Below are 16,220 nucleotides of genomic sequence, written 5' to 3' on the forward strand. Positions count from 1 at the left end.
CCATCAGGAGAGATGCTTTCTCTTTCAGTGCTGTTTCTAGTTCACCTCGTAGTCTAGCAATAGTAGATTCTAGCTGTTCTTTTTGTGTGGTTGTTGTCTGCTCGGCTACACTTGCTTTCTGTTTGCAGGTGGCATGCTCAGAGTGCAGGGTCTCCCTGTACAAACAAGATGTGAAATAAATGAATTAGAGTTTTGTCCCTTGCATGCTTAGGCCATTATGAATAGAAGATGGACTTCATATTAACGTAAGACTTCTCCATCAAGATTAGCTTGACTGTGTTCTTAAGTCCAAATCAGTTCCAGTCAATAGGAAATAGAGAATACTTGGGAGGAGGCTTGGGGAGACCCAAGAAACAGGATACAAAGAGGACTACTGAATGAGGAAAGAACAGGACAGCGACTACTGATCAGAAGTATCTTCACTCACAGCTCTCTCTGAAGTTGAGCTTTTTCCTTCTGCACACTTTGCAACTCCTCCATAATGTTGGCACGAGCAGCATCTAGCAGCAAGTCCTGTTCTTGCAGTTTCTGAGTCATTTTCTCCTGTTCTGCCTGAAGAGGGAAAGGAAACACTGGTGTGGAAGCCTGGGGATTGTGCAGGAAATGAGAACAAAGCCAGACTGACAGAGGGTACAAAGCTGCTATTTAAATAAAGTTTGCTTATCCCAGTGGTTACAAGATTTCTGTTCCATCTTTTTATAACTGAACATGGCCTTTCCCTTAGAGAAAGTATCTAAACAGCACTTGCCTTTCCTAGGCAGGGATTTCAGTATCTCTTTGATCTAGGTCAGGTTCTCAAGGATTTCCACTCAGTCATTCTTCATCTTCAGTCTTCTCTTTAGTCACAACCCACTCTTTCTTCTAGCACTGGCTGCTCCCCCAGAATTGTATTATAATAGTTAGATGTTGTTGCTTTTTATAGTGTTTCTCCCCCTTCCTTTAAAAAATAATTTCTGCATAACTCAGGCAAAGTGGACAGAGAGTTACATCTACATGTTAGCCTCCTGTGTGGTGCTAGTGGAGTTATTTAGATAATTGCCCATAATCACCTTTCTTCTCAACAAATACCTCAGCTTGTTGCTTTTGTGCATTTGAGGGTGCTTTGTGAATAGTCAATTTAATGGTTTTATTGGAGAACAATTGCACTTCCTGTCTCCTGCACTAGCACAAGAACATTTCTGATGTGTTGCTTAAGGGAGCTCTTCCCTAGGTCCTGAAAGAGGGAATTTTTTATAGTAGTAGCAATAGCAAAGGTGAAACTAAAATGGCCACAGGCAGATGTGTACAAAGAGAAAGGGAAAAGATAAAGTAGTGGGCCCAGTTGTATTTTCATACATTTTTTTAAAACTAGACTGGACCATTGTTCTCATCTAGTATCACCTCTTGCATAATGCAGGCATCTTGGTATTAATGTCTGCTTCAAATTCAGTAGTCACTAAAAGCATATCTTTTGGAAAGTTATCCAACCTTAAGTCTTAAAAATTTTCAGGAATTACCATCACAGTTAACCCCCGCCCCCATCTTAATTTCCCATTTTAATTTGTCTAGTTTCAACCTATACCCACTGAATCTTATTATACCTTTTCCAGCTAGATTAGATTAGCCATTTCCCATGTCTCAGACTGAGGCTGCTATGGTATTAGCAGCCCTAAAACTGAGTAACTCTTCCCATTTTCAAGGCTTCTAACAGTGAGCTCTGGGGGGCTCCTTCCTATTAGTAGATTTGAAAATAAAGGCAGTAGCTTGGGTGCTACTACTACTACACTACTGAATACTGTGTACTTAATATTTATTGTTGACATGAGAGTATGAACATAACCTTTTTCAGGCCTAAAGATATGCACTTAACTGTTGGCCATGGTATCTAAGGATCACATTCACTCTTTTAATCATAGTGCTGCACTGGAAACTCACATTCAGTTGATTATCCCTGAGTTTTTCAGAAGAATCATTGTTTCTCAGGATAGTCATCTATCCAGGGTGTACAATTTACATTGTTTTCTTTGGTATATGACCTTACATTGGGCCATATTGAAATGTATATTATGTGCTTGTGCGCAGCATACCAAGCAATATATTTGCCGCAGTTGCAGTTTTTGTCAGCTGTGCAATACCAGAAATTATCTTAGGGTTTTCTTTCCAGCTTTTGATAAAAATACAAAGAGTGACAATGTTTGGTGCTGTTCCTTTGTCTGCACAAAAACCCTTATACACAAATCGAGAGAGAGTAGACACATCCTTATAAATATTAAGCAGAGTATCTTTTAGAAAGCTACAGAAATGTTATTTAAAGGAAGCCCAAAAGAGGAACCTTTTAATAGCTAATTAAAAAAAAATTGATGCATATCCCTTAAATGCATATATTCGAGACCTATCAAATGATGACAGTGAAGCCTTCATTTTTGAGAAAGAAAGTCCCATGAGTTAGCACATAGTTAAGAATGTTTGTACCACTCTAGTGACCTAAACTGACTGACAAAAAAATAGTTATAGATGCCAGAGCGAGAACAGCATAATTCTTCACTGAAGAAAAAGTAATTTTCAAGTTTCAGGAACTGTGTGGGGAGACAGTGTATAAGAATAAATTTCAAAAGGGGAAACCTCTTAGAGAAATGAACAAGCTGATTAAAGTCTGGATTTAACAAATTAAACACCATGCTCTAATAGTACCGGGGAACCCATTTAAAAGGTTCATGAGGAAACACTACTGCGGCCCTGGTAAAGGGCCCTTTAAGTTTGTGTGACTGTGCTAATTCCAGCTCACCCTTTTCTGGAGCTATAAACGTTGGGGAAGCTGAAGAAAAGAGTCAGTCCTAGCTTGGCAACAGAAGAAGTAGGAGCTTCCAGACTAGGGGAACAGGAACATCTCTAAGTGAGAAGCTCCACAGAAGGTCTATAGAGTTTGGAAGAACTCTGGATTACAAACTGAAGAGAAGGAACTTGAGAAAAGGGATCGGATCTATGAGTGTGAGAGGACTGAGGTAGACAATGGACCAGGGAATTGTGTACACTATGGGAGGTGTTAGACTTCAAAGGCTATTCTCAAAAGGAAGCCCCTACTTCCTTTGACAGAAGGCTATTGTTAGTGTTATCCAGTATAACCTGTGGTAGTGCTGAAGCATGCCAACTCCTGAGAGCAAGTAGCTATGCTAAGAGAAGATGTAAAGCTCCAACACCGGCTAGAACTTTTTCAGTACTATGTAGACTGAGCAGGGAGAACTCACATTCCTGTCTATTATACAACCTTACTTGAATGTTAATTTTTTGAGAGTGCTGGCTATTAAATAGGATGGTGGGGGTGGATTTTATAAGGCTTACACTTCATCAGGGTTTCTTACTGAGTGTTCAAAACCAGTTCAGATTAGTGAGTAGAACTCATTATTTATAAAATATTTTTTCCGACTCCTACAGGGTACTAGCTTATTGTTACCGTCTTCTCTCCACCCTATCCTTCCTGACCCAGTTTCTTGTTCTGTAAATGTGATTCACATTAGCTATTTTTATAGCTTAACATTGAACAGTATACCTTAAGCATAGCTTGATGGTCTGAAACAAGTTTAACATTCTCCATGGAAACACTTCGGAGTGTAGCACTCAGCTCTGAACACTGTTGGTTTAACTGATCATTCAGGGTCTAGGAAAGAGAAGGAAAAAAAGAACATACATTTTATTTCAAGGCTGAATCTTAACCAAAAGAGATAATTGTGATCAACTATATTAAATTAATTTTAACAAGAAGATAGAAATGCAGGCCAAGATAGGGGAGCACAGGTTATAAGTAATTAAGTAAGATAAATGCACTCAAGTCAACTGAGCCTGCTAACAAAATTAGCAGGCTCAGTTGACTTGAGTGCGTTAGCAGGTGAGAGATCTCGACCTTTTAGTAAAGTCAAATAAATCTTATAAACAAGCTAAGGAAGTCTGGTCTATATGTAACTACCATCATGTGACTGACTATACAACTGGCTGGAAAAACCATATCTTAATATTCACTATCAAGCTGGGAGACACTTCCAGTCCTGCTCAATTTTTCATTGAGGACTTGGAGAGCAGAACAGAGATGATGCTCATGAAAGCTGTAGCTGATACTGTGCTTGTGGGAGCGGGGGTTGCAAACACTTCGAAGGACAAAGTCAGCATTCAAAATGATTTTGACAAGCTGGATGAATGGGATGAAAATAATCTGTCTTTTTAGATTTTAATGATAGTCAAGTGTTACACTCAAGAACAAAGAAATCATTGTGCGAATGCAAACTGTAAATAACTGGCTAGCATGCTGCACGTCTCAGGGTACGTGGATCACAAATACAAGGAAACAATGTGTTACCCCAAAAGTGGGGAAAGTTTGTTTTCTCTGGCCACGGCAGAAAAGATCAGAAGACATTTACTTTAAATTTGTAACAAAGATAATTTTAGTTTGACATTGAAAAAAGCTTTCTAACCACTGGACTAATGAAATACCAGAATGGACTATTTATGGGTACTTGTGGATTTTGCTGGAATTTTTTAAAGACTAGATTAGAGACTGAGGAATACATGATCTGACTTCTTCAAAATGGATTAGACTATATATCAGTGTCCTTTTTCCAGCTCTACATTCCTATAATTCTATTTTTAGTTCTGTTACAAAAAAAGCACTATGTAATATTTTTGCTTTTGCAAAGAGCTTTTCACTATTTCTGTGATTTCTGGAGCTATACATCTGCTGTAAAATACTGACACTGACAAGCTCCATTCACATTGCTTCAAGTGCACTTTTTCTGTAGGGTGGAAATGAAGAACACTTGATGATTCTACCATATTTTTACTGCATACAAAATGCCCCCAAATATAATATGCACCTTGTTTTTTTAAAAGCAAACATTTTCCAGTTATGGCTGCATAGAGCAGGGGCAGTGCCTAATCTGACTCCCCTTCCGTTTCCTATATAGCTAAAGCTGAATCCCTAGCTGCTACTGAAGACCAGTCTTCATGTGTGGACCTATGTTTTGAAAACAGCTAGAGAGGCTGTGAAACAAAGACCACAAGCAGCTACCAGACACCAAAATAAACTTAAGAAAGGTTAGTTTGATTAGTGAAAAATCAAGATCTCTGAAAAAGGAGATGACTCTTAACACCTATAAAGTGAAAAAAAAAAGAAGCCTTTAAATCCAATGATTCTCTCAGCTGCCTGAAACCCTGGCAGAAAATAAGCTTCTCTGCCTAATACTTGCACGTGGATTTTTAGGAGCCTGATTTTGGGGGGGCGGGGAAGGTGCATGTTGTATGTGAGGAAAATATAGTATTGCTTATAATGGAGAAGCAATTAACAATCAAGGATCCTCTGTAAAGCTGTAACTTTTATTATGATTATGTAGCCTTCATCATACAACAGGCCACAGAACCACCTAAAATTAGCCCACAGCTTTTCTGAGCAATAGTATCTCTTGTTGGAAAGACCCAGTTTTTTGGGGTTTTTTTAATCTTACAACAGAGGGTTCACCTCCCATTTCAGCCCTTAACTAAGAAGTGAAGAAGCTTAGGACTAACAGCACCAATACTTCATTAACAATCAAGTTTAATCATCAAAGCAGCTACAAGATGGGCACTTACGTTTGAGTAATGACATTAAGTTGGTGGCAAGAAAGCTGAAGTGGAGATGTGGGACATCAAACGACAACAGCAAGGCATTAGATTTAGCACATGTTTTGTGGGGAGAATGGATGATATTGATCAGCATCAGGTCTAGGCCAGGAGGCATACTGAAAAAATCTCCTGTGACAAGTTATAGACTCTTTCCCTATACTTCTGCTCAAGAATCCAGGAAACAAAGCTATTTTCGTTACCTGTACTTTTTCAGCTGTCTCTCGCAGGACAGTTATTTCAGAATGCAACTGCATATTCTCCTTGTTCTCTCTGCTGAAAGAGACCTGTGCATTCTAAAGGGAAGCATACAACAAATTTCTCCCTGAGCAAAGGTTAACAGACGGTGATTTTGCCATCCAATCTGAAATTTCAGTTTATGTAATGCTTTTCTCTCACTTTTATTTAATAGCTCCTCCTAGTGCTGTCACAGGACTACCTTAGTGGAGTCATGTTGGCACTTTATACATAAACTTTCACTACGAATTTAACCATATCAAAGTCACCCAAGATTGATGCTTAAGTTGGATTCTGTAGATGTGCTTTTGTTACTTGGGTAGCCAAGCACATCTTTGTGCCCCTTTTCCTTTGGTACTGGTAACTTTGGCATAATCCTTGACCCTAAACTCTCCTCCTGCCATACTTTCTACATCTGCTAGGTCAAGGCTTATTACCACCCTACAACACTGCATGTATGTACAAAGCCTAGACTTCACCTTCCTTGAAATCTATCTGGTTTCAACGACAGGTCTTTGGCTCTCTATATAAGAAGACATGGGCAAAGGGCTCACTTCTTTGGATAACGCCTAGCATAACCACGGTACAAACCAGTAAGTAGATGGGTTGAATGCAGCCACACTTGGAAATCTGCAGTCAATTCTGGATGTTCCATTCATTTCATAATGGTAAAAACATGCACAATTTAGCAGGCTGCTAGTAGAAACTCTAACTGGGTATCAGAAGCAGTCCAAAAGGCGGGGGGGTGGGGATAAAGAAACTGACCACTTGGAAGCCTCTGGGTGTCTGTTTGGATTTGTTCTTGTAAAAAATACCACCAATCTGGCTCATTTTTGAACAGTGATTGTGCAGAAAAAGAATAACAGAGGGTCTGCAAGACGGGATGTATATTGGCATTTTGCTGCTTTCCTTAGGGGAAAAAAAGAAGTCATACTTTTTCCCCCATGAACATAGCTTACAACTTACTTTTGCTTCTTCAGTCAGTTGGGAAATGATGCAATTTTTGGATTCTAGAATAGAGCAAAACCAAAGCAGAGCCATGAAACTCATTATAAAACAAAATGGCATTTTTATTTTTTAATTGTTTATTTAGTCACTTCATATGGACAAAATCTGCATGACTTCTACTACTTCTGATAATACTGAAAGATCTAACCTTTCAGGTTAACAGGATTATAATTATTAGAGCATATTCTTCCTTCCTGGTAACCACAGGCAAGACTCTTATTTCCTAACTTTTAAAATACATAAAGTTTACAACTGCCTGTCACCTGCACATCCAAATATTTTAGTTACATATACAAACTGAGTTAACTTTATAAACTGCCATTAACATTTTGTACAGACATGTGCTCAGTGTATGTACAATCTAACTTGCAATAATTGCTGCACAGAGTTTCTATATACATGTTCGTGTGTCCCAATGTCAAAATAAAATCCCTAGCTTAGAGTAAATGTAAACCCAAGGGACAAAAAGCATGTTTTGCTTTGTTTTTAATTCTATTTGAATGAACCTAATGGCATACCTTGCCCTTCAATATTGCACTACTCTTAGGTAAGATGCTGAAGAGACGTCTCAACAAAAGTTGTGGGGATAGGAGGGGAAACCACACACTGAAAATATGATCTGGAAAGGACAATCAAAAGGTCTTCCAAATAAAAGCAGAAACCCTGAATTGGAAGGATGATTTCACGTTTGTTTTCTGCATCTCTCTCTCCCCCAGAGGTAAATAAATCCCCTTAAATACTCCGAAGTATAATACTTTGTTTTTATTAATGCTGCAGCACTTATTTCTACTTCAGCCTTTGGGGAAAGGGTGAAAGTGCATAGTGACCAGTAGTATCTTCAGTACCCCCAAAAAATCTCATTGTTTCCCTTGTTTCTCACTTGGCAGGACACACGTTTTCTTAGTTTTCTGGGATATTTGTTTTAGTTTTTTTCTGAGGAAAAGGGTTTTTTTTTCCAATAGTGAGAAGCTCTTTCACACCCAGTGGACCATATTTGAATAGCATGGCAAGATTCTCTTCTTGATATAGCTTACTAGTAGATGTTGGAACCCTTCCATGAACAGTGGGTTAACTGACTCTGTGAGGCAGAGGTATTCAGGATGAAATACAATAACCATAAGAGTGGTTCTCTGCCAGAAGGAGTTAGAATCTGGGACAGACAGATAACAAGGGAAGGTTCTTTGGGGGTCCCCCGGTCTCGAATTCTGCAGTGTTACAGTGAATGACCTGTTCTGGAAGAACTAGAGGTAAGGATTCCTTCCCCCTGAACCCCTTCTGTTTAAAAAGAGGCCAGGAAAAATGCCCCTTGTTTTTTAAGGATATAGCCTTTGTTTGGGTCGCTTACACCTGTAAGCATCACGCTTCCATAAAACAGAGTCAAGATCAGAACAACTAGATTTTCACTCAGTTTGTTCTGAGGGATTGCTTATGTTCCTTACCAAATTTCTCCCTTGTACGGTGCTTCTCATAAATTCCCCATTACTAACTAGCAGCTTTAGTCAACGTTCCAAAAGACTAAATACCAGTTCAAAAAGTAACTCCAGTGCTTACTCAATAGTTTAAGTCTGAGAGACTTGAGCTGATGAAATCCACTAAGAAAACTGCCATTCTGTTTTATTTTCCTGATTATTACTTTAGTCAGGAAAAGATTTACATACAAGCTAAAGCCTGACGAAGGGTTTTTGAACCCGAAAGCTTGCTTAATAACTTTTCTCCAACCATTTGGGTTGGTCTAATAAAAGATATCAAATTCACCCAAGGAACCTTGTCTGGCACTTCAATACATAAGCATTTCAATAAGCAGAATTTCATTCCCATTAGCTATAGGAGGACCTATTAGCTCTAAAAATAATGCACCTCAATCATTTGAGTTTCTTCTCCCTGGGTGCAGTGGAGGAATGTGTGGTAGGACTAATTTGGTTGTAGTTGTGACTTTGCTGTCATACCCAACTCAGCTTTCAACTGTGTACACTCCTGCTCCAGTTGTATAGTTCTCTCTTTCTCCTTCTGTAGCTTCTCTCGGGCCAGCTGGACCTCCTGGTGCAGACCATGGCAGTCCTGCTGCAACAGCTGCACCTGTAGAAAAAGAATCATTTTTCTCTCCCTCCCTCCCTCCTCATTCCCTTCTGCACCCCACCCCTTTGCCATGGGATAGGGAGGTTTTCATTAAAAAAATCCATATGAGCCTAAGGAGACTTCAGATCAAGAGGTTAGCTTAGAGGAAGAGTGGAAAATATAGTTGGACTGTTTCAGACCTTCAATCCTAACTGTTTCAGACTTTCAAGCCTTCTGTTTTAGAACAGAATCACTCAGGGCTGATACTTCCTAACACAAGGTTGTAGGAAAGTTTCCAATTAAAATTGTGACATTAGAAATAATGTCAAGAATATATATTTAGAGCAACGGGATCAACATTACTGAGGATCACAGAAAGGTGGGATTTATACCAAACAGTTAGGATGACTCATGTTTATACCTCACCTGGCCTCATCTCTCACTTATAAAAAATATATTGGGTCAGCTAGATGCATTAAATCTTGAATGATCAAAACCAAATCTGTGCCTCAATTGTTTCACTCTAAGCAACTCTGCTCAGTCTTTATTTTCATGTATAAGTGGATGTCTACAGGAATCAGGAAAACCCACAAAATCTGAGAATGGAAGCAGGGAAAAAAGAAAATGAGGTTTTTATGAGCAGTATGAACAATTCCAGGTGCAGCAAAAGGAAATGTAAAGTATCTGCTTAATTTAGTTTTCCTTTGAGACCCCCAAACTAGTTTTTCCAGGAGTAGCAAAAGATAATTTCCATACTCTTCTTCTTGACAGTCTATTTAAGCATATGTACACCTGGGAACTTGTGTTGCATGTGGGGTTTCTTCTTTAACTAGTAATGTTGCAGTGGTGTGGTCTTTTGTTGCTTGTTTGTTTTGTCTTTTCATTGTTTAAAATGCATGCAAAATACTTTTTTATCTGCACTTTCCCTTCCTTTCATAAGGGTTATTACTACAAATCCACTCAATAATGGAAAAGCACCTTTGCTATTATGTTATTCTCAAAAGGTTTAAGAATCCTATAGAATATTCTCAGAATCATTGTTTTCTCATACAACGCTATGCCAAGTCCAAGTCATTTTTAATGTTCCACTCTTGCTGTTCAAGATGCGTGTAACCTGTTCTCAGTATTCTATTTGTACCTCTTTTTATAAAAAAGACACAAACCTTGTTTAAAAAAAAACTAAGAAAGTATGGCAAACTAGTTATAGCAAATATATTTCTCTTGATAAAGTATCATGAACATCTGTGCATATTTTTTCATTATTATTAAAAAGCCAATATGGACAAAAGCCTTCCCACTGCTGTTCTGCCTCTGCAGATTGGTACTTTTTAAAGATTCTGTTGGTCTTCAACTTCTCATATCTTAATAAGTTACCTTTTTTCTCAGCTAAATGACTGCAAAGATTTTTCCACAATCCAGCACCTTACAGCTCCTTGTTGCTGGGTGGAAAAAGTCTCCTTCAAAGAGGGAAAGAAAAAGGTGCTGTGCTTCTCCAACCTGTTTCCGTTCTGCCTCCACAGTCCTTTCCATATCCTGCACATGACGCAGCATGGTTACTTGGGATTTCTCCAAGGACTGCCGTTGACTTGCCTCCTTAGACAGCTGCTCCTTTAGCTACAAGAGACCAAACACAGGCTGTGTCACTGAACACAGTCTCAAGTAAAGCAAAACTAATATTATTGAAGCAGATGGAGTTCCAATACAGCAAGCAGGCATATTTTTAGTAATATCAGAACTGGTAAAGATGCTGCAGAGCATTTAATGGAAGTGGTGCTCTAGGGAGAAATACTGAACAATCCAACTGTATCTTCTACTTCAATTGTCATATTCATGTCAATATTTATTTCCCTCCAAGGGCTAGAAGGACCTCTTCCTGGACTGACTCAAAATTTATTTCAGAATCTGCTGGGAAGGATCACTGCAGAGAGCAAACTTTCCTTTCATTTCAGGTTCACTGAAGCTACACCATGCTCAAATTTTGGGTCTGGAGTTTTTGCAAGGCAGTGTACTACTACTGGGCTCTTCCTTGCTAAAAAGAAAGCTGTCCTTTTAAAAAAGAACTAACCCAAACCCTCTTCCCAAAAACCTGTTTTTAATGAATCTCCCATAATAGGATCAATTGTATTAACTCAGTCAGTATATACGGAGAACTTAGTGGAATCATTTACCACAGCAGCTTTTTTTAATCAAACTTCTCACTTATAAGTGTCCAAAAGGAGTCATGTATATCCTACACATGTGTTTCCATGCTTGGGACTACAAGGATACTAAGAAAGTTCCTCTCATTGCTCCAGGAAGCTCAGATAGAACAGGTAAATTCTTTTAGCGCCTGACTCAGCAGAAACAGTTGTCTTTGAGTTACTGAGGGCCTGTAACAGGAAGCCAGAAGGCTCCTGTTCCTTTAAAAGGAAAGAGTACCAGGCTGAGCTGAATCTGGGAGGACTCAGCTAGGAAGCGAGCCAGCTGCTAATGAAATGGCTGCCAGCAGACAAACCAGGGTGCATGACACTAGGAGAGGTTAATTACAGGAAGGTAACTCATGCTGGGGAGGGAGGCAGAGCAGTAAGGGCAGTCAGCTGGGAAACAGGGGCCTGAAGATGGCTTCTAGCAGGAAAAGCAGCAAAAGTGGGGAAACTCCTGTGAGTGCCTACAGGGTCACATGACTGAATGGGGAGAGGCTTAAGAGAGCCTCTTAATGCCTGTACCTGAGAGCAAGCAGGCAGTTTGGCCCTGCCAGCTACACAGTGAAGAGCTCCTGTGAGAGGCTGTGCTGACTTCTTTGATGCCTGACAATGCCAGTAAGATACCAAACGTTTACTACAATTGGGATAGGACTCAAGACAGGGGGAAGCTTGGCAGATGGCCAGTCAGTTTGGACTGTTGTTAGAGCCTGAGTACTTATATGTTTTGTTAGATAAGGTTCTTTGGGTAAATGTGATATCTGTTATTAGGCCAATTAAACAGTTGGAAAAAATTGTTTTCCACAAGCTCTGAGGTACAAACACCCTTCTTCAGGCCTAGGGAGAATCTACTGGATTAACCAGCACTTCATTTGCCTATGGCCTTAAACCAACACCCCATGTGTTTTGTTTGAGTTTGAACAGTGGCTCGAGTTTGGGACTAGTAGAGGCAAGAGGAGGTCCCAGTAAAGCCAAAGATGCATGGAGTTAGAGCTTGAGTGGGCCCAGAGTCAAGAAAGAGGTAGACATGGGGCTAGGAGGGCCCAGAATTGAGAGGGGGCAGACATGGGGCTAGGCTAAAGGGACTTGCCAGAATGGAGAGGCAGAGACCAGAAAGGCTGAGGCAGTAGAGGCCTGAGGTGGCCTGGGGTTTGGGGCAAAGTGCCCACCTAAGCCATGACTGGTAACGCCTGTGGGGCATGGCTGTAAGGGAAGCTCAGAGGCTGTGATTAGCCCTTAAGGCTATAAGCAGAGACACAAGCACTCATACGTGAGACCTTGCTTAGGAAGTACTGGGGCAGCTTCCTCTTCTAAAGACATAACGACATCAAGGCATGGCAGGTGAGCTAAAGAGCAGATTGCTCAAAAGAAGCAGAGAGGACAAGAGCTGAGAATGTGCTCTAGGGGCATTACGGCCACCCCTGGGGTAGAACCCTGTTACAGGGCCTATAATAAGAGCTTGCTTCACACGTCTAAGAATAAAGATGCTCTCTTGGCACTAACTTCTTTACAGGAAACAAACTGTTTCATGTATTCAGACTGGGGCTCAGCTACATGTTACTCAGGGATGTCAAAATACTGAGTGCTTCACACTTCATCTAGTGCAGTGAGGGCCAACCTTTTTTGGCAGATGTGCCATGAATTAGCTCTGCACCCTCCCTGAATACTCTGCTCCCCTTCTCCTACCCAGCAGAACTTCCTGCTATGCTTTCTGTTCCTTACTCTGTACTGCTTACCTGATCTTCTGCTCTGCCTTCTGCCTCCTACCTTATTTGCTGCTAATCCCTTCCCTGATCTGTTGTATGCCACGCTCAAGATGCCTATGCCACTTTGTGGCACTCCTACTACAGGCTGATCATCCCTGGTCTAGTGTAGTCGGGAGCAGATACTTCTGCTTCTGTAAACTAAATGGGAATTGGGAACAAAGCAGGAAGTGGTGAAGGCTGAATATAACTTTGATTATTTGAAGGAAATTCTACGTTCTTCAGATGTCATCCTCCAGTAAGTACAACACAAGTATCTAAATGTATTATTCATAACCAGGAGTGTAGGTTGTAGCCGTGTTGGTCTAAGGACATGGGCAGACAAGGTTCCTTGGGTGAATTTGATATCTTTTATTAGACCAACCCAAATTAACTATTCTCCAACCATTTGGGTTGGTCTAATAAAAGATATCAAATTCACCCAAGGAACCTTGTCTGCCTTATTCATAACCAGGGTTGTATGTAACTTGAAACAAACTGCACCCCCATTCTACATTAAGGAGTTATAGTACAGATCCTCTTTTTTTTTTTTTAAGAAGAAAAGAGAGAAAGCAGAAAAACAACTTATTAGCTAAGTAAGTGATTTTTGTTTGTTTATTTGTTTGGTTTTTTTCCCCCTCGTTGTTGGCAGGGGACATAACCTACAAACATAGTAGATCTACCTATTTTTCTGATTTGAGTGCAAGAGACCTACACTTCCACAAATCAAGTTTGTTTACGTAAAAACAACAGAGTAAAGAAATGCTCCAGTTCTGTCAATCAACTAAGTGCCTGACTTGGCCACAAAGGAAGTTCACATATGTTCACTGTGTCTTCATGAAAAATGGGTAGTGGGGAGTAATACAGGATCCAGAGATACAACTATGGAACAAACTGGGTTCCCCCAAGAGGAGGCACAGCAAAAGACTGATGACTGAGACAGTTCTGCTCTGTTACCTGGTCTTGGGGGTACAAGTAGTCTAAGTAGTGATTAATCTAACTAACTATTGTAAGTTTGCAACTTTAAGGTAGTGATGTATTTTCCTAAAATTCTCTCAAAAAGCTAACTTTTAACTATGACTGTGTGTGGACCATGTCCTTCACTTAACCTACAACTACTAACAGCAGTAGGTTTGACAGCTATGAATGTGGGGAACAGCTTGGTTTTCTGGCATCTGTTAGGAACTCAATTTTCTAAAGGAAGGAAAGAACTTGTTTGATATAGTGAAGGGCTTCCCCTGCCCACCACACATCCTTTCTGTGCCCTGAAGATGACAGCCACTGAAGTTTGCCTATTACTAGGATGACTGTATGCCCTGACTTGGCTGGGAGATTCCCAGAGTCCACAGGCTGGTCCTGGCTGGTGGTTGGTCAAAAGTCCTAGGCCAGAGTCTGGCGGAGAGTCAGAGCGGTATGGTGCACTAGGCAAACTGCTCCTGTGCAGGAGCAAGGATGTGCCACTCATGGGCAGGGTGGCACCTGCTCCAGTCTGCCCAACCTGTTCCTGCACACCATACTGCTCCGCCTCCCTGCCAGACTCCATGCTGGGACTTTTTTGATCAACTGGTCAGGACAAGCCTAAAGAATCTGGGAGTATCTTGGCCAAATCAAGACATATGGTTACTCTACCTATTGCATCCAGCATCCTTCTGGCGAAAACCTGACCAGGATACCTCTTAGCATTTCATGGCTGCTTATTTGGCTAGAAGGGTTATTAAACAACTAAGATGCATCTTCTGTTTCCTTACAGGTGTGAGCTTCTGGGAGGCAAGCTATATTTCATCTAAGGCTTCATGTTTCAACAATACTTCTTTACTGGGTTTATAACAAGACATCTCCTTCTACTACTACCTCATTAGCTAGCAAACAAGTCATTAGTTCCATATCCTGAATGCAAAAATGTCTTCTCTATAACCATAAGAGGACTGAAAGCTATGAATACCCTTGCTTTCATAGCATGGAATCCAGCTCTTGTTCAGCAGCTGGACTCTTTTCTGTTAAACATGATGTTACAGATGCAGTTCTAAGAATGTTCACAAGTTTCCGTTTCAGGTGTTGACATTCTATTCCACATTTGGAGGTACTCTTACACAGATCACCATTCAAATTTTTTCCCCAGCAGTGCTCAACAACTGCACTCTTCCCAGCCTTTTCTTGCCCTTACCTCCTGAAGTCTAAGATTCATTTTCTGTTTTGTTGTCCTCAGTTGTTCTACTGCAATTGCTGCATCTGTCTGAAAAGACGAGAGAAACCATTTCTATTCCATTTCTGCAGTCAGTCATCAGTATGCCAAACCTGACTGCGCAAAAATCTTTTATTATTGTCTCACATCATATACTATACCAAGACTGGATTGCCAATTACAGTCTGGGTCAAGAGTGCTAAAATGATGAGTGCTTTATGCACTGTTCATGACCAATTATTTGAGACCATCAAGATGTTAGGATGAACATAGTGCATCTTATTCCCCTTTCACTTAACGGTGGTGAAGCTGTACAATCCAGAAAATATAGGCAAAGATTAAACTACTAGCAAAATGAGAGGAGCACTTAAGACTCCAATGAGGAGGACCCTGAGCTTTAGAGGGGTAAGAAATAAATTTTCCTGTCCAGGTTTGGTTACCTCCAGGACAGTGGTTTTCAACCTTATCTTTTCCACTTGCAGACCCCTAAAAATTTTGAATGGAAATATGGACCCTACTGGAAGTTTTAAATGGGGTACAGACTCCTTTGAATGGTAAGCGTGGGTATTCACATACTTTTGATCAGTCATCTTTCATGGATCCCTAGGGGTCTGCAGACTACAGGATGACAGCCAATACTCCATGATCACCTCTCCTCATCTGAGGATCTCTAGCCGTCTTGGACAAAAGACCAGAACCTGCCAAAGCATTTCTAAAGAAGCATGTGCAATTTGGAATCTGTCAAAGCATAGAATAAGCACCTTTTTGGTTGTTCTTAAAAGACTGGCTACTAGTATTGGCATCGATTGGAGATGTAATCCTTGAAGACTAGCTGCATCTCCGAGCACAGGATTTGCGTTTGCAACCATCGTTCTGTACCTTGGTTGCTGTTGCCATCTCGAGTGCGGAGCTCAGTCTCTGTACGTCTTCCTTGGCCTTTTCTTCGGCCTCCTGTACCTTGCTGAGCCGCTGGCGCGACATCAATAACTCGAGCTGTATGGCCTTCAGTTCCTGCAGGTGCTCCTCCTGCACCGCGCTCAAGCGCTGCTCTAGGTGGGCTGAGAGAGAGAAAAGCAGGAACGGCAGGGCTGTGAAGCGGGAAGGCTGGCAGCAGGGTGGGCCTGGCCCTGTCCCCGTCCCCCCCCCCACCTGTATGCTGCGGGTTCAGCTCCTTTTCCGTCTGTAGCCGGAAGA

General features: G+C 40.9%; 2 protein-coding genes across 5 annotated transcripts in view; one reads left to right on the forward strand and one right to left on the reverse strand.

The window, feature by feature from the left end:
* Nucleotides 1-15,792, forward strand: part of GTF3C3 (general transcription factor IIIC subunit 3) — a 79,367-nt gene extending 63,575 nt beyond the window's left edge. Inside the window, exons 18-19 of one of the 2 annotated variants that reach the window (XR_003095202.1) lie at nt 7,415-7,585; nt 14,595-15,792. Coding sequence is in view for 1 of the 2 variants with exons in the window: in XM_025209942.1 (XP_025065727.1) it covers nt 7,415-7,426 (12 nt within the window). In the remaining variant the exon portion in view is untranslated. Of the gene's footprint in view, nt 1-7,414; nt 7,661-14,594 lie in introns of those variants that run through there. The other variant, XM_025209942.1, reaches the window with a different exon arrangement.
* The window catches only part of CCDC150 (coiled-coil domain containing 150), a 37,367-nt gene extending 21,153 nt beyond the window's left edge, over nt 1-16,214 (reverse strand). For 2 of the 3 annotated variants that reach the window (XM_025209946.1, XM_025209945.1), the window contains exons 1-7: nt 15,788-15,896; nt 15,009-15,077; nt 10,420-10,536; nt 8,814-8,943; nt 6,826-6,869; nt 5,826-5,918; nt 3,527-3,634 (exon numbers count right to left, since the gene is read on the reverse strand). In XM_025209946.1, coding sequence (XP_025065731.1) covers nt 3,527-3,634; nt 5,826-5,918; nt 6,826-6,869; nt 8,814-8,943; nt 10,420-10,536; nt 15,009-15,077; nt 15,788-15,895 — 669 coding nt within the window. In that variant the 5' untranslated portion in view covers nt 15,896. The other variant, XM_025209944.1, reaches the window with a different exon arrangement.
* Nucleotides 16,215-16,220: the final 6 nt, after the last annotated feature.

This window comes from Alligator sinensis, unplaced genomic scaffold (genome assembly GCF_000455745.1).
Source record: "Alligator sinensis unplaced genomic scaffold, ASM45574v1 scaffold784_1, whole genome shotgun sequence".
NCBI classification, from domain to species: Eukaryota; Metazoa; Chordata; order Crocodylia; family Alligatoridae; genus Alligator; species Alligator sinensis.